Genomic DNA, 22,221 nt, shown 5'->3' on the forward strand with positions numbered 1-22,221 from the left:
GTGAAGCAGGAACAGGCAGTAGTTCTTACGAAAGCTACTGCCTTCTGACCTTCCAACATACAGGGAAAACTACGCCTTCTGTATAACCTGTTTTCCTTCACCTTTCTTTGTTTTATTTCATTTACTGTAATAACAAAATTGAATAAAGTGGAAAGTTCGTTAAATTGTTTTGAACCTCCTTGGAATTTTCTGAAACTTACGGTATTTTACTGATGTGGCAACCCCTGCAATGGTTCGTTCGGAAATGAATTAAAATGATAAGTCTTGATGTAGACAACATTCATTTTACGGGTTAATTTAAATATGTGTGACTATGATTAAAATAATATAAAGCAAATTAAACTAGAAGTCAATACTGTAAATTTCAAGAAATATTACGATAGCCATAGATTGGATTTGGGAAACAATATGAAAATTTAAATATCCGTTCGAAGTTAAATTTCAGAACGAATTAAAAAAAAAGTTAAAGCAAACGTCATCCTTTTTGAGCAACGCATTTTTGTCTGTTTTTAAATACATCCGTAATTTTTCTGGGCGTCCATTCTCACGCACCATGTACTAAAAAAAATAAACTGTTCAACTACAAGCGCAGCAGCTATGGTTTTATGATATCTTGTTTATTCAAGGTAAGTTGAGTAAAATATGTTAATGGCACACGATCTTAAAAATAAACTCGAGGTTGTATTAACATTTTTGCGTCACAAACAAAACATTGTTTTGTTTATTGTTTTCAGCTGGACGTGATGTCGAAAGCCGTCATTATACCGGAGTGTAACAAGGATATAGGAGGTATGAAGGATGAGATATCCACGTCGCCGCCCGAGAAGAGGGAAGGAGCTATGGGCTTGTTCAGTCGCCTTTTGCGATTGGACACTTTGAAGAGGAGCGCAGCCGTGAGCCCGACGCCGACGGAGCCCCTAATAACGTACTATGGGGTGTACATTCCTTGCGAAATTAAAAAGGGCCCTGATGAAGGTAAACTTGTTAATTCTCAAACATCTGTTACTAGCATTACTTTAATGTGTTATAATATTCAACATGCCAGTAACCAAGAAGTGTTTAATTTCCAAGTACCAAGTAAAGTGTGTCATAGGTATTTATTTGTTATCTTGAATGTCAATATTACAATTGGAAGCATTCCTTTCTTTATAACAATCTTCAAGTAATTCAATGATCTATTCAATGAGCACACTCTTTTATTCAATAATCAACTTGATATAAATTAAACAAACAAAATGTTTATTTACAAATTATTATTATTTTAGTTTTTTATCTGCTTTCTTCTGTTATTATAGTTGTAGAGATACGTTATGCAACTGCACCATGATCTCTTTTCTTGAACCATGTTTGTTATAGGGTATTTAACCAGAGCTGGCACAAGATTTGTACTGAACTGTCTATATTTTCATATAAAATTTACGCCAGCTTTCATGAAACCTATACCTACATTTGATTCCGGTGGAGTCTGATGCAAGAACCAACATTTTTAATGACTAAAGATATTCATACAATTTTCGTTATACAATTTCGTATCACATTCAAATTCAGGCAATGTTGAAGGTCAGAGCCTCCCAACATTTTTTGCTCCCATCTCTGAAACCTTACCTCAACTTATAAATTATTTTTATTTTTTCTATATGTCTGTCCATCCATTTATTTCTGCATTCTGCTGTTTAGTCTTTTAGCTAAATTTATTAACACATTCAGTGCCAGCAACACATATGTGCGTTCACTGTCTTACATAATCACCCCCTGTAGATGTAGAATTGTAGCTCATGAAAAGAAAGAAAAGGTTTCCTTTTTATTGTAATTTTATCAATGGCTTCACCAACTAATAAATAATAATAATAAATAAATATTATAGGACATTATTACACAAATTGACTAAGTTCCACAGTAAGCTCATTAAGGCTTGTGTTGTGGGTACTTAGACAACAATGTATAATATATAAATATTTATAAATACTTGAATACATAGAAAACACCAATTACTCAGGAACAAATATCTACATTCATCACACAAATAAATGCGCTTACCAGGATTTGAACCCGGGAAGGCTTCATAGGCAGGGACACTACCCACTAGGCCAGACTGGTTGTACCAGGTCGGTCGGGGTCTAATTGGGGTTTTATAAGTTTTTTTTTAAATTTAGGGTGGCTACAGAATCCTAAGTTATAGATGATGAGTTCATTAACTTGCAAGTTTAAGAATGTCTTTTGAAATATAATTTTTCAATGACCTTGGTATTTGATGTCATTTGCTGTTTAAAATTCATCCATTGTTTATTTCAAAACCTGCATGAATAATTTAAACTAGTTTATACCTCTAATAATACCTCAGGTATAAAAGTATATAAGATGCTAACATATTAGTTACTGATATTTTAAGAGATGGTACTTTACACTAAAACAGCTAAATTTAAATAGAAATTTAAAAAAAACTTTTCATATCATTTTCTTTTTTTTATTTATCTAACAAATTATTTATTTATTTATTATTCTGTCATGTCAACAATTGGGATGTTTTCAACTAAAAGGTAGCACATTGTTTTTTAGGGTTCCGTAGTCAACTAGGAACCCTTATAGTTTTGCCATGTCCGTCTGTCTGTCTGTCTGTCCGAGGCTTTGCTCCGTGGTCGTTAGTGCTAGAAAGCTGAAATTCGACATGGATATATAAATCAATAAAGCCGACAAAGTCGTACAATAAAATCTAAATTTTTTTTCCTCCCCTACACGTAAAGTGGGGGTGAAATTTTTTTTCTGCTTCAACCCTACAGTGTGGGGTATCGTTGGAAAGGTCTTTCAAAGCTAATAGGGGTCTTCAACAAACATTTTTTGATAAAGTGAATATATTCGGAGATAATCGCTTCGAAAGAAAAAGTAAATGTGTTCCCCCCCCTCTAACTTTTGAACCATAGGTCCAAAAAATATGAAAAAATTCGTGGTAGTAGAGCTTAAGAAAGACATTAAATGAAAACTATAGCGGACATGATCAGTTTAGCTGTTTTTGAGTTATCGCAAAAAGTTTCCCCTTCATAGTAAAAACACTTACTTTAATTAGGTACTGATTATGCAAATTTGCCTATTTGTTTAACTCGCGTGAAAGGTCCTTTCATCCCTTGGTTAACAATTTACTATACTTTAAGCTCCAGTTTAGCTTATTGTGACGGAAGAGTAACTACGGAACCCTACACTGAGCGTGGCCCGACATGCTCTTGGCCGGTTTTTATTGTTGATTAGGTTGATTTAATTATGAAGCTTTGTGGAAATAGTGTCTTATTGACAACCAACAATAAGTTCCTATTTGGTTGAAAACACCACAGTTGTTTGTCTTGAATATCATCGCGTCATTTGATTTATCAACGTGAAGTGGTCAGTTAAGTGCTAGGTAAAAGAGGTTCTAGAATCTTTTCAATGAGGTCTCATTTAGGTTGACTGGTAGAGAATGCCTCATGGCATTAAGTCCGCATTTTGTACTATAAGGTTTTCTTTTGTGCAATAAAGATTAAATAAATAAATAAATAAATAAATTTAATTATCTAAAAGGGTGCTTTTACGTAACAAATTTGTTTTCTAATTTTCTCCAAAAAGCATCATAAAACGTTTTACTCCAACTTCTTCCTCGCGTTGTCCCGGTATTTTGCCACGGCTCATAGGAGCCTGGGGTCCGCTTGACAACTAATCCCAAGATTTGGCGTAGGCACTAGTTTTTACGAAAGCGACTGCCATCTGACCTTCCAACCCAGAGGATAAACTAGGCCTTGTTGGGATTAGTCCGGTTTCCTCACGATGTTTTCCTTCACCGAAAAGCGACTGGTAAATATCAAATGATATTTCGTACATAAGTTCCGAAAAACTCATAGGTACGAGCCGGGGTTTGAACCCGCGACCTCCGGATTGCAAGTCGCACGCTCTTACCGCTAGGCCACCAGCGCTTACACTTAATACTCCAACTACACTATAATATTTCATACTTAAATATACTCCAGGATCCGAGTACTATCAGCTGTAAACATATTGGTAGCTAATTTGTTAATTAACAAAACTAGTACTAGACATTTATGTTATGTAAATGTTCATGCCAAGTTTCAAGTAATTTAAGCATGTCATTTTAAAACTTAGTGCAAAATGATTTAGTTCCTTTCAGTCCTTCACGGGATTTCATTCCTAACAGTTCTTAGTTCATGACCGACTCAAGCCTAGTAACTCTGTAACTATGTGACTCTTAAACACTATTAAAATTGGGTATCATTATAAGGAAATTTGCATAAATATTTTTATACTATAAATGTCTTTATCCTTGTTGCCTCTTTGCCGAGAGAGAGAGAGCAAAAAAAGTTTTGTGTTAATTGCAATTAGCCCCTCAATGACCTTGTAACATTTTCACAGAAGCAATACACGTGTACGAAAACAAGGCGGAGGCGCTAGAGTTAGTCCGGCGCTACAAACAGGGCAGGTTCAAGGCTTTTCATGACCGGAAGGAAGCGGTGTCCTTCGCGCTGCGCGGGGCTGAGCCTGCGGACACCACGGATGGCAATGACAGCTGTGAGTGATGATTCATTTCTTAACACTCTACCAAGCTGGTCACAGGATAGTCACCCGAAAATGGTTCATATAAACGAGACAGGAGTTATGTAGTTGTATGGTTAGTACAGATCCTCAAACTGGGGAGGTTCAAGGCCTCTCATGACTGGAAGGATGCGGTGTCTTTCGCGCTGCACGGGGCTGAGCCTGCGGACACCACGGATGGCAATGATAGCTGTGAGTGATACGTTCATAAGAGTTTTTAGAATATTATTTGAAATTTTTTAGGCTTTTATATAGCTAGGCCACTCTTGGGATGTGCAGAGGTGTGACATTAGAGGTGTCACATATCAGACAGTGTTCAACATTTGAAAACAAGGAGGCGCTAGATTTGCTCCGGCGCTACTAACTGGGTAGTTCAAAGCTTTTCATGACCAGTAGGAAGCAGTGTCTTTTGCGCTGCGCGGAGCTGAGCTTGTGGATATCACGGAAGGCAATGACTTCGAGCTCTGTGATAAAATTACGCAATCTCTACGCAGTTTGTTAGAATCGTCTAGTTATGGAGTAGATTACTTTGAAGAAAATAAAGAAAACTACAGTCGGCTATATTTTTTTATCTTATGGAGGTCGCACTCGCACCATTTATCAAAAATGGATCTCAAATAAGGCGGTACTCTATTAACCGATATGTGTGATTTTGGGGTTACGATGACTGGGCAATGTACATTATCGCCATATATACACATGTCAGGGATAAACGCTAAAATGGCAGAGAGAAAGGTGTACCTTAATTTTGAATTGGAACCCACGTGCAACTAACTTCTATTATTACGTGTCCTCGTTTGCCTAATCCAGGTATAAAAAGGCGTAAAACAAAACCGTCACGTGTATTCTGAAACGTGTGCTAGTGACTATTTATGACTGCATGAAATGGCGTACGGCACTATTAAATCGGTCTAATCTGGTTGCTTCGCTAAACTGTGAACATTTTCACATGTTATGTATGTTGAAGTTAATATTATGTAGGTATTGAATTTTTATTATCAAACTGAAGTCTTAAAACCATGCATAATCTCACATAATTGGTAAATTTCGATCATGTCAGAGGAATTTGGCATAAAATAAAATAAAAATATGGTACCTCTCCTCTCTACGACAAAAGTTTTTTTAAGTCTTGAGGCTAATTATTATTATATTATAATCTTTAATTCAGACCAAGGATCCATATTTTGTTAGTAATGTACATAAAAACAAAAAAAAACATAGAAACTAGTGTTAGTGTATAACAGAAATAAAAATAAAAATAATGTTATGTAAGGGCATGGAGCCCAATCCACCTCTTATACGAGTATTTTTTTTTAAAGATAATGCTTGTTGTAACAAGCATACAGTAGTATGCTGTACTTACCAATAGCACCTGTTCAAGGCCTAATTGTGACGGACGGGTAACTACGGAACCCTACACTGAGAATGGACCGACTTACGGAACCCTACACTGAGAATGGACCGACTTACGGAACCCTACACTGAGAATGGACCGACTTGCTCTTGGTTCTTATCTGTTTAGTATTCTAATTGGTTTAAAAGAAAATTAACTAATTGTGCCTTCGATAATACTTGACCCCCTTTCGTATCTTCATTGATAAAAGGGATAACCTGAATGATAATAATTTCTTACAATAACATAAATGTTTATATGAAATTGTTATCTTGTACTGTTTCCGGATGAAATTGGATTGTTTGTCTTTAGATAATGATTGTTATCGTTATTCTGTCCACTACTTGGCGCCACTTGAATGTTAGATCAATTAGGACATTGTATTTCTACGAGTAGAAACATGACGATGACATTATGCAACTTTTCCCGCAAAATATTACTTAACATAAAAACCGGGCAAGTGCGAGTCGGACTCGCCCACCGATCGTTATAGCGACAACAGAAATACATCATCTGTGAAAATGTCAACTGTCTAGCTAGCACGGTTCATGAGATACAGCCTGGTGACAGACGGACAGGCAGACAGACAGATGGACGGACACACTTATACTATAGGTCGCTAACTACTTATTCGATTTTTTTTTGACATGACGCACGAAGTTTTACTCAAATATTTTTATATGTGTATGTAGCGGGTACTAGTGGCTATCCATGCATATTTTTTCTGGAGGTGTACCTCCGCGAAAAGTAAAAAAATAAATCTGAAGGTAAATAAAATGTTTTTTTTTACATAATGAAGTATTAGTACATGACGTGGGTTAAAAATGTGTATTTTGTAGCCTATTTTATTATTGTCAAATAGAATTTTGTTTCGTTAATCTAACTTGAACAGTTTACTAAATATGCCACTTTCAATGATACGCTGATTATTTTACATTATCCTGAATAACTCGAAAACAAAAGAAGATCGAAGTGTTCTTAGGACTTGCCAGTACACCACCTGAAAGAATTACCAAATCCGTCGTTGGGGGGCACCTCTAGTTCGCTTAGCCTGCTAGACCCTTTCAAATTTAAATGACGTAACCGGTCGGGAGCTGACGGCCTAACTCTCCAAGGGGTAATTGGATACCTATTAGCAAAGCTATTATGTCTCGTTTATTATATGGGTGTTAGTTAATTCTAGAGGCGTGCGTGAATACCATTAGTCGCGCTAGGTACCGTAGTCAACACTATTAAATGACAATATTTGAACCTTATTACAGAGACACACGGTCAAATGATGGTCAGGGTCAGCTAATACTAAAGTTGTTAATACTCGCGTGAAAACGACATAAAATACGTGATCATTGCAAGCAAAAACCACCATTATATCTTTTGTAATAAGGACATTTTTAATCGTGACTTAATTGATGAAGTGCAACACATGCTAGGAATCTCTTAGCTTTATTGATTTAGGTCAACGTCGAATACATTAGAATTATTGTAATTACTATTGTACTTAATCGCTTACGTGACTCTCTTATAAGATCACCTAACAGAAAAACTATGGTAGGTATAATAAATGGCTTCTCTTCTTATACAGGGTGCTTTTGTTATCACTGACCAATCTCTGAGAAAACATTGACTCTGATCCAAGATACATTGATTGAGAAAAATGCGTGAAATCTAAGACAATTTCGTGCTTCGACTTTGACAGGTAAGCGAGATGGCGCTGAACAGCTCCATACATTTTGCGGTAGCTCTGATTGTCAAAAGTTGACGTTTGACAATTCAGTGACCGCAAAACATATGGCGCAGTACAGCGCTATCTGTTTCAGATGTTAAACTAAGGGGCATGGCACGTTTTTTTTCTTAGACTTTACCTCTCTATTACAATCAATTCTCTTTGCTCTGATTCACCGAAATGTATGAGATGGCAGTTTTTTTTTCGTTATTTCGGGGTTGGCCTTATAGTATTCGTAAAAGCTGTTAGTATCAGCTGTCAGTATGATCTACATATTCAGATTCACCCCTCAGAGTTTGGTCAGTGATAACAAAAGCATCCTGTATAAATATGACAGGGTGGTCGCAAGACGAACCGAAAGTGCCTGGAAGAGTTATTGGTCTATGAAGGAGCAGAAGGGAGATTTCCCTGTCTTTAAAAAGAAAGCTCATGGCATTCTTCCTATCTTGACCTACGCAGCACATACTTAGTCCTTGACAAAAGTTCAGAAATCAACCCTTAAGATTTGTCAGCGCGCCATGAAGGGTAAGTATTCTGGGCGTGAAGTTGACCGATCGCATGAAAAACTCTATACTACGTTCCAAAACTCAAACAGCTGACGTGGGACTGGGCGGGACACATCATGTGCCGTATGTGACGACGTATGGATGACTGAATGATTATATTATGATGGTGGCGAGATGGCCTTGACGCGTTTGATAGGAACTGAGGGTCTACCGCGAACCACGTTGCCTCCCTATCACACTTACGTACGATTTTACAAGAGCGACAGAGAGGCAACACATCGAACGTGGTTCGCGGTAGGTACTCTGGTGGGAGACGGGTCATGAGCATGACCGTAATACGTGAAAAGGAGGAGGAGGCCTTTGCCTAGCAGTGGGACACTAGGCTCATATAAATAAATATTATACTCGTAAATGGGTTGTGCCTCTAGGCCTTTTCGAGATAGGTAACTATTGAAATGTGCATCTGAATCATGAGTTCATAATATTACATAATACCTATAATAGTTAATACATAAGTACATTAATATTGTATAATAACACGTTTGGCATTGGCAGGATGCCACAAAAATGTAGATATTTGAAGCGATTATTCATATATCAATATCAGTGACGAGGACATAAGACTTATTGTCTATTTAAAAACCTTAACACAAACTTTAAAGGCAAAAATTAAGCATATTTATAAAACGATTCAAATGTATAATGAATGTTTATCTGAAAACCACAAATTGAGAAATAGGTCCACTGCGTCAATTTCGTGGACTTATTGGACTTTTGTTAAATCTGAGGTACTAATTTTAATAAAAACTAAAGGAGAGTACCAAATTTAACAGCCTCGTAGCCTTGTCGGTAGTAAGTAGTGACCCTGATTACGAAGCAGGAGGTTTGCTTCGTTTGTGTGTTCACGATACTTGTTCCTGAGTTATATGGATGTTATCTAAGTATGTATTCCGTCGCTTAGTACGCATTATAAGCTTTGCTTAGTTTGGGGCATGGACTAATTAATCTACTGTTTGGGGTTAGGTCAGTCTGTGTAAGATTGTCCCCAAATAAATAAAAAAGCCATATTTTGTACAGTACTATTTTACGACACTGACAAAAACGCCCTTCGCCATAGGTCAAGCTTTATCAAACGCCGTTTTCACCTATATACTTCTAACTTGGAACATTATAAAATGAGGCCCTGGCTACGAAGTGTGATGATATCAGTCGTTAATTGGTTCCTCTGCCACTTTAACCGAAGGTGTTTCCTGCTTTATCTGTTTCCTAGATATTTAAATATTAAATGATATCCGGTTTACCGCGATATGATTTTATTATTTCCCTTAAGTCCCTTAGACCAGTTCATATCATTTCATCACACTTGCTCGAAAAAGATCTTATTTCATGCAGGTGTGCTGAAGGACAAAGGGCTATTTTGTTCCCGCGGGAGTTATGGAATGTGAAAAAAAAAATATAACTCCCTAGGGAGTTAGTCTTTTTTTCTTAAATTTTGTCACGTATTCATACAAACTAAGTAGCATAAATGAGTTTTACTTTTAAAATACTGACGTTTATAATTTAATATTTTTGTTTATGTTTAAAATTATTTAATTTGATTATTTTAACAGCCGATTATTTTTTTTTACATAATTTTCAATCGTGGCTGAATGCCGAATAGGTCTGTGCCTTCGATGCCTCACCTGCCAAGAAATTACAAAATGGCGGACGAATGTTTGATATGTCACCGTATTTAAGAATTATTTCGCTTAAAATTTAGTTTTTTCTTCGCAAGTGTGATGAAAAATATTGTGTGTATCTCCGGGGGTAAGAATATTGCAAACTCGTATCCAAAATCTCACTTACCCCCCTCGTTGCACAATGTACTATTAAATATGTGTACAAAACGCGAGATTTCAAAATGTTATATTTAAATATTAATTCTTGCTTCAAAATCACGTTTACTTTTTCATTCTAGCTCTAATGGGCGAAAAGCCATATCCATTCAAGGCGCCGTCGCCACAAGACATGGTGGCGCTTCGGAAGTCGATCGAGAAGGGACTGCTGGCCGCGGTGAGGGAGAGAGTGTGGGACAACCCGCGGTATCTCGTCAGCAGTGGAAACACACCGGCTATTATGCAGGTATGAAACTATACGTCTTTATTTGAGGATTAAAAACCTCCACAGAAGTAAACACGAGTTAAAATTTGGAGTTTATCACCTTGGATTAGCAGGGAACACTCGCATCAAAAAAAAAAAAGAAACGTCACGGCACAAGAAGTCTAAAATGTTTAAGTTGGATAAGTTGTTGTCATCATGCCGTAATACATATAAAATACTGGGGTGTAATGACGATAGAAAATGAATTGCTGGTCATCAGATTCGAGCTAGACTACAACAAGCAGAAGCACGGTCATTATAACCTAAGTACCGTAATTTTTTAGCAGGGGAAACTGGCCAGCGAACAAGTGCCGATTTTTTATTCACAAGTGTGAACGATGTGTCAACTTCCAGGAGGGCTCCCGCTACAACGCTTTGCACGTAGCAGCCAAAGCGCTGAACGCGGAGATGTGCAATCTCGTGCTGACGACCGTTGGCAACCCTGCCTTCGTGCAGACCTTGTACGGGCTGGACGCTGACGCAGACTGCTGCAAGGTGAGAATATTATCTAGTGTTATTTCAGGAGGGTTCCCGCTACAATGATTGCATGTAGTAGTTAAAGCGTGGAACGTGAAGATGTGTAATCTCGTGCTGACGACCGTTGGCAATCCTGCCTTCGTGCAGACCTTGTACGGGCTGGACGCTGACGCAGACTGCTGCAAGGTGAGAATATTATCTAGTGTTATTTCAGGAGGGTTCCCGCTACAATGCTTTGCACGTAGCAGCCAAAGCGCTGAACGCGGAGATGTGTAATCTCGTGCTGACGACGGTCGGCAACCCTGCCTTCGTGCAGACCTTGTACGGGCTGGACGCTGACGCAGACTGCTGCAAGGTGAGAATATTATCTAGTGTTATTTCAGGAGGGTTCCCGCTACAATGCTTTGCACGTAGCAGCCAAAGCGCTGAACGCGGAGATGTGTAATCTCGTGCTGACGACGGTCGGCAACCCTGCCTTCGTGCAGACCTTGTACGGGCTGGACGCTGACGCAGACTGCTGCGAGGTGAGAATATTCTCTAGGATCCCACTATTTGAAACCGTGACAATTTTAACAAATGTTTATTAGCCAAGTTTTACAAAAAACTTCTTTGTGTTTTTTTTTATTTTATCTTTACATACTGTACAAAAGAAAAAATCTCGTACAAAAAGCGGAATTAGTGTTTTAAGTAATTTTTTGATAAGTTGACTGCCTTTTGACAGGCTGTGTTTTGTTTTAAGTAAATAATTTAATATACGAAAAAAGACTTAACATTATGTTAAGACTGAATTCGGTAACTTCGTGTTTCATTGTGGGTTAAATTTTTTTGGAAAATCATTGCTTATTGTGACAATAAATAAAATTAACACAACATACCAGAATTCTAAAAATCTTGGAATTTAAGATTTGTTTTTATCGCATTTATTTATTATTTTTACAAGCTTTTATTTAACTTACCGTGTTAGTATGTATGGGACAAATCTTGTAAGTTAAATTTGACCCACTTCCCGGTTTCCGATGAAGCTGAAAATTTGCATACATATGTAAGTCAGGTGACAATGCAATATTATGGTACCATCAAGCTGATCTGATGATGGACACAGGAGGTAGCCATAGGAACTCTGTGATAAAACAACCTAACCTAATTGTGTTTGGGTTTTTTAGAATTGTCTCGATGCGTATTGGTTGCCTGTGGAAAAAAAAGTACAGTCAGCGAGAAAAGCTTGTACCAAAAATGAAATTTTTGCCATAAACTTATTGTTATTTCAGGAATTCGCCGCAATTCTAGTGGACCGTTATCTGAACACGCCAGACAAAGGCATGAACGAGACGCCGTTGCACTTCGCGGCCAAATTCGGTGCCGAGGCGTGCGTGGACGTGCTCACGTCCTTCCCGCAGTGCAACAAGCAGGCCATCAACAAGTTCGGCGAGCAGCCTAAAGATGTAAGTGTACTAAAAGCCTTCATCTATTTTTGATAAGCTCTAGAGCCTTCAAGTTCTGTCATTTGCCTGTTGCCAGTTGCACAACCTCATTCAAAAAGATTTAGCATACGCTTTAGCGATGACAGACGACCCTTAGAATCGACTTGTTAAGGTGCACGCACAATTTGTTTTAATTTTCCATTAGGTGTTCGCTCGAAATATTCCGAAAAATCTGTTACCTACTCTCGCCCGGGGAATATTGTAGGCCAGTTTTTCTCGGCCGGCGGTTTAACATTGGTTCTCTTTATTAACGAGTTTAATTTGAACTTAAGCACGTCGGTGATTTAATATACCGTCATCTTGGAGGATTTAACAACTTTTCTGTAATTTTCTGTACAAAGAGTCTGCCGATTTTTGCGGGGGAGGGGCACGTAAAATGTATTTTTACGTAACGTACAAATAGCCATGTCAGATAAACGTCAGTCCATACAATTAATGGCCATTGGCCGAGGTTTTCGGCAGAGGGGTAAGCTCCTAACGGCGACTCCAGTTGTTAAATCCTCCAAGACCGTCATCGTTAAATGATGTACAATATGTTGTAGCACAATTAGTTTTGCAGATAATCTGTAAGCGCGCGAACAACGCGTCTCCTGAGTGCGCGCGCCGCATGTCGGGCATGCTGGAGGAGCGGTTCTACGTGCCCGTGCTGCACGCCGAGGACGGCAGCGCCGCGCCCGCCATCGGCCGCGCCTTCACGCCCGCACAGCCGCCGGTCCGTACATATGCTAATACTATCATAATCATAGTTCGTATGTACGTAACGCTGCGGCCAAGAAACGCACGCTCCGCCGCTAACGCTGACTGCCATATATTGATTAAAATGAATGTCACGGTACAAAAAATCCAACGTGATGTCGATGTAGAGACCGGGATATAACATTTTTGGTCGCAAAGGCCGTCGGAGGCACCGTAGGCTTCGCCCAGACATACTCAAAATGGAAGAGCTTTGCTTCTTCTGCTCCACCAACCTTCTGTAACCGAAGTATGTGTACTGTTTGTAGTATTAATATGTGTAGTATTTTTTACCTATAGGAAAATTGTTAGAAAATTCGTAACTTAAATTGTCTTAAAATGTTGGATAAAGTTTTGTCTAAAATCATTAAACATTTAAGACACATCTTTTTTAATTAGAAGGAAAAGTCACAATATACTTTTAAAAAAAAAGAAAATTTCATTGTATCATACATAAATTTCGATATCTCACACTACACAGTACTTATTTACTTTTACTATAGGTATCATGTCTTTCTCATTCCTTTAACATGGCTGGCGGTGAGCATGAGCTACATCCGTTGCAGGAGATAAACCTCGACCCGCTGAGCCCGCGCTACGAGATCCGCGCCTTCGCGGGCCCCATGGCGGCGCGCGACGCCGACACCTTCCGCCGCAAGTGGAAGACGCCGCCGCGCCTGCAGCCGCCCGCCTTCAGGCTGCGGGAGATCACTAAGGGACTCGAGACTGTCGGCAGGTTCGATGTTTGCTTTAACCTTTGACCCCCTTATTCATAAACGTGTACTAAAGTTACGATGCCGCTAATCATCGTTTGTCCCTTCCCATCATACCGATACGTCGGAAAGGGACAAACGATGATTAGCGGCATCGTAACTTTAGTACACGTTTATGAATAAGGGGGTAAATCGACACAAACACGTTGCTACACGCTAAAGCCTAGCCTGTGACTGCTTGACACGCCGACAACTTCCGAGGGAAGTGGAAGACGCCACCACGTACGCCGAAGAGTTAAGTCCTGTGCACACCGGGTGCGTAGACGTGCGCGTTGTAATATAATATACAAAATCTGATGAGAGACGGCACACCGCTTGCGTGACATGAGCGTGCGCTGCTCAAGCATTTTGGCGCACGCGCACGCGGCCTGTGTGGAGCTCAGCAAGGCCAGAGCCTTTAATGTTCTTAGGGGCTTTTTAAATAAGCCATTTTGCATATACAAGATGTAACAAAAACAGCGGGGATCCACTAAACTAGGCTACGGAGACTGCCTACCATCAGGCTTATTTGCCATTTGTATGCTTGTTTGCCACCGACGTAGTATTAAAAAAGGCATATTTGATATCGTGTTCTAATTAGGAAAAAGTAGAAGAGATTTTTTTTTGACGCAAACAATTTTTGGTCTTTGCATGGAGAGTTGGCCGACTTAAACAACCTGTCCTTGGCGTCAAAAAAAATTACTTCTACTTTTTCCTAATCAGAACATGATACCGAATATGCCCTTATACAGATGCCCACTATTTTTGTTACACCTTGTAGACCTTTCTCTTTCCACTTCCACTTTTAGTTCTGTGCCCAATAGCATGCCATAACACTAATTTGTTCGTACGATTGTGATCACAATTTTATTGTTACAGAAATCTAGCAGAAGAAATGAAAGTAGGCTGGAAGGAGTACTGGCCCTTCCTCGACACCTTTACTGACCTCAGAACCCCTGAGGGCCTAGCATTACTTGAGAACTATCTCAAAACAAAGTACGAAAGCGCCTGCTCCTTCGCCTACAGCGACAGCTGCGCTCAATCTCAGTCCCCTGACGACATCTCCTTGTCCAGAATTAGTCTAGGAAACCTAGGCAACCTCTCACAAACCCCTTCGAAACAAAACTCCGTGCTGAGCCCCATGTCTGAACTATGCGTGGCAATGAAAACGTGCACAATATCTTCAGATAGACCGGCGCACTGGAAGAAAACAGATCCGATACGACAGAGGATGTGTAGACAACCCACGAAAGCATTAACCAACGGCGATGTCGCATCACCGACTCCAAACCATCCGAACCACTCGGTCAGCCAGCTCGTCTGTATCGAACGAACATGCCAAGTATTCGCTAAAAGAATCGCCGACGCTCTAACCTTCTCTCTGACATCCGAACCAGAAGTCGCGGGAGAATCTCTAAAAGCCGAAGCGAAATACCTCCAACACACCATGTACACTTATATGGACGATGAGAGATTTCAGAATATTAACTTCGCGTTGATACATTCGCGACTAGCCCAGCTAGCTGTCTTCATGCTAAAACGACAAACTAAAGATACAGATGACGTTAACAGTCTGGCGGAGTTTTTAGTAAAACTGCGTTGTCCGAACGACGATATTTTTAGCTCAGACGATGAGCATAAATCTGCAAGAGGTCCAAGCAGGTTAAAAATGTCCCACGTATTAGATAATCACATTAGATGCTTAGCTGGTTTTATTAGTGAGGAACTAACGGAGTCAGAGGCGACTAAAGGGCCGTCTGTATCTGAATCTGAGTGTGCAGAGCTGTGGGGGAAAGCGTCTAAATGTAGGTGTGATTGGAAGATTGAGAATTTTGAGAGGAATAGTAAGAAGAATGCGTCGTTTAGGAAGAACAGGTCGATATTGTCGACCAGTCCGAAGAGTGAGAGTCTGGTTAGAAGGCTGACGTTCGATTGTGATATTGGTAAGTTTCTGTTGTTTTTAATATAAATTTTATAATACAAGTAGTCAAACGCGGCGTAGGATTCGGCAGGTTGCTTCGGAACCGCCGAGACACCGCTCCGTTCGGCCAGAAGTCTGCGCTTGCGATGGTGTCACAATAGTTATTTATTTTACAAGGAGGCAAAGTTGTTGTTTAATTGCTCATGCTAATATTGATACCTGAGCAAGCGAAAGACTTCAAAATTGAACCACAAGCGCAGCGAGTGGTTCGAGAAGTGGAATCTTGAGCGTTGCGAGGGTTTCAAGGCTTAAACAAACTTTACCTCCGAGTGAAACACACAATTTTTCACCACACCAACGCGAGAAAAATATCTATAAAATACTAAAAAAAATCAAACCAAATCAAATCCGAATGACCGTTATAAAAATTTTATCATTCACAATTATCATTAAAAGAAAACAACTGAAAATTTGTATCTGATTACTTTGCCCCACATATGGATAAAATGCAACTTTCTCATTAGTTTTTGAACATGAGGGCCTTTACCAGTCGGTGTGGTGAAAACAAAAGAGTATGTTTATGTTGGTTGATTATGTGTTGCAGGCGACGGCAAGAGTCAGCGCAACGAGAGCTCCCGGCCGCTCAGCGTGAACTCCCCCGGCGGCGACTCCGCGCCCGGCGCCGTCCGGCCCGCAGAGGTACCCAGGACAATTACCCTAACTACGTGACAGTGTTGTCAGCATAGCAAAACCCATAAAATAGCACCTCAAATCCTACGACTCTTCTCTTTTCGCACAGGCTTTAGCTGGAAGAGATCCCTTATAGAGATATGTTCGCCTTTGTACCTCTATAGGGAGCGTGCATGAACTGTAGGAGGCAGCACAGGAGCCGTCAAGATTTTTGGCGCGAGGCGTAAATGTGATGTTTATTGTACCGATGTAGCCCACAAGATGGCAGAACCTACTAAGCACTGCACACGAAAACACGTGACGTGTAAATGTACATGTTTATGGTTCCGATTCAGACCACAAAATGGCAGACCCTCCAACGCGCCCGGTCCCTATTTCTGTAAATTGTATATAAACCTGTGTTGTGTACAATAAAGTGATTACTCACACAAGTTTCAGCTCAATCAAATAATGAGAAATGAATCTACTAGGGTCTACATACATACATACGAACATTTCAATCCAATTTATGTGTGTGTGTGTGTGTGTTCGTGTGTGTGTGTGTGTGTTCGTGTGTGTGTGTGTGTGTGTGTGTGTGTGTGTGTGTGTGTGTGTGTGTTCGTGTGTGTGTGTGTTCGTGTGTGTGTGTGTGTGTTCGTGTGTGTGTGTGTGTGTGTGTGTGTGTGTGTGTGTGTGTGTGTGTGTGTGTGTGTGTGTGTGTGTGTGTGTGTGTGTGTGTGTGTGTGTGTGTGTGTGTGCGTGCGTGCGTGCGTGCGGGCGGGCGTGCGTGCGTGCGTGTGTGTGTGTGTGTGTGTGTGTGTGTGTGTCTGTCTGTCACTCACGATAATATTACAAGTTTCAATGTCATTTAAATTATAAATTTCCATACAGATATCGGAGGACGAGTCTGGCGAGTCGTGCAACTCTGACGAGTACCACACCGCCTCCGAGCACTCCGACGACGACGACAAGATGGTGGACGCCAGCGACCGGGCGCTCGCCGAGCCCTTTATATACGGGTACTTTGATACTGTTCACTTTCACCCCGTTTTTTAGTTCTATTCATTCTCACCCCGATGTATACGGGTACTGGTCAATTTTACCCCGATTTGTTCTACTGACTTCGACTTGCACTTCGATGTGTACTGCTAGATAGATCCATTTTCACTTCGTTTTATACTGTTCAATTTACTCCGGTTCATACAAATACTATTAATTTTCACACCGATTTATACGGGTCCTGCTTATATTCACCCGAACCTCCTTGAAAGATATTCAAGAATATTCACTTTTATGAACCCTACATGCTAATAGCGCTTTATTTACTACAGTTACCACATTATGATATAAAATATAGTGATAACAAGTATTCTCACAATTTACTTACTTGAAATTTATATTACAGAGAGGAGCCGAGTAAGATGGACCGACTAGTGTTTGACGCACTAGCCCCGTGTAGCATTAGCCCCGAGTCGTACCCGAACGTGTATCGTTGGCGTCATACCGTCGCGCTCTACTCGCCAACGGAGAGAGACAAGTAAGTATATTTTAGGGTTTTGTTCGATTAGGAACCCTTGTTTTGCTGAAAACAATGAATGAATGTTATAGGACAATTTTCGACAGAACAACCTAGTCTTACAATAAGGCTTGTGTTGTGGGTACCAGACAACGATATATACATCGTTTTTTCTGTTAATTTCAAGGGTGCATTTCTAAGCTTAAATTAAGTAACTTTCTTAAAGATACCGGTTAAGCGGGTTCCAAAAGATTTCGGGAGAAATCCCATTTTAATGGCCCCATTTGTAAAGCCCGGTATCGATGGGAATTGTTGTTTGTTGTTCTAAGGCCTTATTCCAAAATGAAAAGTCAATGCATATTAATGTAATCACTTTTTATTGACGTATACGATTTTTCCAGCTTCATTTTAGAACGGCTTTTTTTAAATGTAGCTAGTTTCCTGTCCCCAAGAATTTACTATTTTTATCCAGAGGGCAATATTATTTATTAGCATTAATCCCACAAAATTTCTTTCTTCAATCTCAAACCTTATAAAATGGTCTCGATAAATGCCATTTTTTCCTACAAAGCCAACCATTGTTGATCCTATAACCGGTATTCCAATTATCTCCATTTCGGAGATAATTAATCATGTACTTACGCCCTTACGAGCGTATATATTTGCTTTAGGGCATGTTTACATATTGATTAGGTTTAGTACGAGTGTATACATTTGCTACTAAACGTCAGTACTATCTCGGACGATTCATGTTTGAAATGACATTGCTATGTCACAATTTTCAATTCTTTGGTTGAATTCAATGTAATGCCCCTGTTTCAATAATGCTATATGCAACATTTAATTAATTAATTAATTTATTTAAACTTTATTGCACACATAAAGAAAAATGTACAAATGGCGAACTTCATGCCAAAAGGCATTCTCTACCAGTCAATCATTGGGTCAAACAGAGACATTTGTGTATGTTGGTGCAGGAAAAAATAATAATAATTACATTATATAAAAATTAAAAATTATAAATCATTTTTTTTTATAAACTATACCATCACAATAGATCAGGGATGGTCGCAGTGATACCATAGGCTGTAGAGCCTTACAAGAAGAAGAAGAAGATACCATTTAGTTTCCTTATACGTACTTACCCATACCCCGGAGTTGACGGAATTCAATAAAAACACGATGTATTATATATTTGTCATAAACACACAGCTCCGTAGGCCGAGTCACTAGTACGAATTAACACATTCACTGCCAGGAACCCACCTGGTGGGCGCTCGTGAACTTTGTTCAGATGGTTGATTATTGTTGGCGGGTTGTTTTGTACGCAGCTATAGACCATCGGTTTCTGGGGTAGTGCGTTTTTTGTCTGGCAGTGAATGTGTTAACCAGTTGTTGGCTGTTACCAGATGGGCGGCCCCCGACCTGAACGCCAGCGTGGTGTCGCTCGGCTGCTGCAGCCCACTGCGGCGCGCGGCCCTCCCCGCTGCCGCGCACACGCCGCGCGCGCGCTGCTCCACGCCCAACCACCGCCTGCCGCCCGCACAGGAGGCCTATCAGGACCGCTCCGTGCCGCTACAGGTATGGACTACTTACTTACTTACCTTACTGAATGGCGCAGCGACCCACAATGAGTCTTGGCCTCCGACACGAGTACACGCCATACCTCTCTCTCGATCCTGGGCCATCGCCCTCCAGTTATCGGCTTGGAGATCGCGTAAGTCCGCCTCAACAGCGTCGCCCCAGCGATACACGCACAGGTGTGGACTACCACAACTGTGTTTATATTACGTAATGATAGTAATTATCATCTTCATCGCGTTGTCCCGGCATTTTTCTGGGGTCCCCATGACAGCTAGTTTCTACGAATGCAACTGCCATCTGACCTTCTAACCCGCAGGATAAACATCTTCGTTTTGATTTCCGGAAGCGAGGCGACTTATGTTAGTAAGGGAATTTTTAGTGGTGGATCAACTATTTCTTGTCGTTATTTTGTCCCGTGAATCGGGAGACAATAATAGCAATTAAAAAATATGGTATACTTTTTAACAAACTGCTATTATTGTCTCCTTACGCTTTTTAACACCCTTGGAAAATGCCCCTTTATGAAAAGGGCTTATGACTACCACAAAAATGCGTGTTTGGTGGATTAAAATGCCTTAAAATTTAGTTTTAAAGAATGACTCAGAATACCATAATCATGGCAGCGAGTGACAAGAAAAAGTTGATTAACTCTTTTTCGTTTGCCCGCTTACCCGCTCCGTTCATTCGTGGAAGACAGTGGAAGCACAAGGTTCCTATATATCATCTATCTTGCTTACAGATGTGACATTACTCAAATTACCACGTGAGACCATTATTCAGATAAAATGCCATCCTCATGTTTGCCTCCTCTTGCGACTCCACTCTAGTCTAATGCACTGTCCGTATTAGGTATATACGGTCGGGATTTTAACGGACGGCTTAGTGAGACTAGGGTCTCACCAGTGACCTATTTAAACTTTGACTTAGGGAGGATTTTATGTCCCCTTGACACACGGCGCTTTTTGCAGAAATTCATTAACGCGATAGTTGCGATGCAGATTCGTGTTTACGTGTGCAAGGGCGACAACATCGCGACTGTATCGATACTGAAATCATGCCTGCATCGCTACTGAATAGTTGCAAAAAGTCGCTGCGCTAACTCAATAAATAACACGTAGATTAACCTATTACGAAATCTAAATATATGAATATATGTCCAGGTATCGAACTGGCTGCGAGTGACGGGCCCCAACTCGCCGCGCTCGGCGCTGGCCACCAAGCAGCTCGGCCACAACGTCAGCTTCGGCTTCTGACCATCCCCACCACCGCCACCGCCACCACCACCATCACCACCACCATCACCGCCATCACCCCCCAGTTAACGACACCAATGACAAGAACCCACTTCGCGCTGGACGTTCATATTTCAGGTGCAACTTGCGGAATTTCCATAAAGTTGGAATAGTTCTCGGAAATTTCACAGCAAACAAAAGAAATTTATTTTGGAAATTGAATTTCATCGATTGTATAAAATGTATAATCTCTGAAAAAATGTGTGACAGCTGAAAAATATAACGCTGTATAGAGTAATAATATGTTTTCTGGTAATTGAATTTATACGTCAATTTTAGACTACCAAAACTACCGCGTAATATAAGGGCCTACTACGGCTACTACATTGACTGTCAATTCGAGACACGATTATTTGTTAGACCGCTTCTACTATTGATAAAATTAACTCCTCAACTCGACAATTCGAAATGTCCTATAACCTCGCTTTATATCTTATACCTTTAAACGAGCAATTCTTGTATATATGTAATGTTTTCCGAGCCAAGCTCGGTCTCCCAGATATTGCAGTATGAAATCGCGTGAGTGGTATCGCGACGTGGGAAGACAGAAGTAACTTCTCTGACGAGGTGTTTCGCGACGATGAAAGTCGAAGGATTAGTATGAAAAACGTAGACTTGATACTACAACTATTTTTGCCCTGCAAAAAAAAAATACTGCTATTTTTTTTTTTTTGAAAAACATATTCTGAACACAGTGATGCCTTATTTCGGTTACCATAGATATTAAAATCGCTAAGAATTATTAATGTTGATTCAGATGATTTATAAAGTATTCTTATTTTATAATTTGATTACCCATGATTTTAATAATTTAGATGACTATTGGCTTTTCAGGCTGCTTCACTTGACCTTTCATTATGCACATTAGCCACTTACACGAAAACATAATTCAGATTAGTTCCAGTAAAAAAGCAGCTTGTTTGCAGACTAATAATTATCAATGGTGCTTATACATATATGACTGAGAAGATTGTTAGGACAGGGAACCCCACTTACATTTTTTTATTATAAATTACTCTTCACGAATAGACATCTGTGCGATCTAGACGCGTATTGTCTCTCCCTCCCATTATTTATTTTAAATGTCCTAAAGTTTGTCGATTGGAGAGGGCAAATATAATTTTATTTCTTGTAATTTTACGTAGTAGGGTACACCGTCTATTACTGGCCACCTTATACTAAAATGGCTAAAATAAGAATTCTATTTATTTATCTACACAATTCAAGTAAACTAAATAACTATCGTTCTGACGATTAACTTAGATTGTGTGATTATTAAACAGAATCCCTTTATAACGTGGCCAGTAATAGACGGTGTTAACCTATCTACTGAAATATGAAAATGACATAATGTTGTATTGTAATGCTATGTAGAATATTTTTTTATCGTAAGCTATTGCAGATAGTAAAATTACAGTTCGATTTACTATCAAAGAATATTATTTTACTATTTTGTATAATGACAGA

At 39.8% G+C, this 22,221-nt stretch overlaps 1 protein-coding gene across 1 annotated transcript; it reads left to right on the forward strand.

Moving 5' to 3' along the window:
- The first annotated feature begins 366 nt into the window (after positions 1-366).
- LOC133524945 (ankyrin repeat and LEM domain-containing protein 2) lies at positions 367-21,069 on the forward strand. The gene is made up of 14 exons (XM_061861107.1): positions 367-626; positions 735-975; positions 4,390-4,545; positions 10,149-10,312; positions 10,685-10,825; positions 12,076-12,249; positions 12,848-13,000; positions 13,587-13,756; positions 14,652-15,715; positions 16,298-16,392; positions 17,254-17,381; positions 17,768-17,899; positions 19,288-19,459; positions 20,623-21,069. The coding sequence occupies exons 1-14, from the start codon at positions 606-608 to the stop codon at positions 20,713-20,715; spliced, it is 2,904 nt and encodes a 967-aa protein (XP_061717091.1). The 5' UTR covers positions 367-605; the 3' UTR covers positions 20,716-21,069.
- Positions 21,070-22,221: the final 1,152 nt, after the last annotated feature.

Source organism: Cydia pomonella, chromosome 14, assembly GCF_033807575.1.
Source record: "Cydia pomonella isolate Wapato2018A chromosome 14, ilCydPomo1, whole genome shotgun sequence".
NCBI lineage: Eukaryota > Metazoa > Arthropoda > Insecta > Lepidoptera > Tortricidae > Cydia > Cydia pomonella.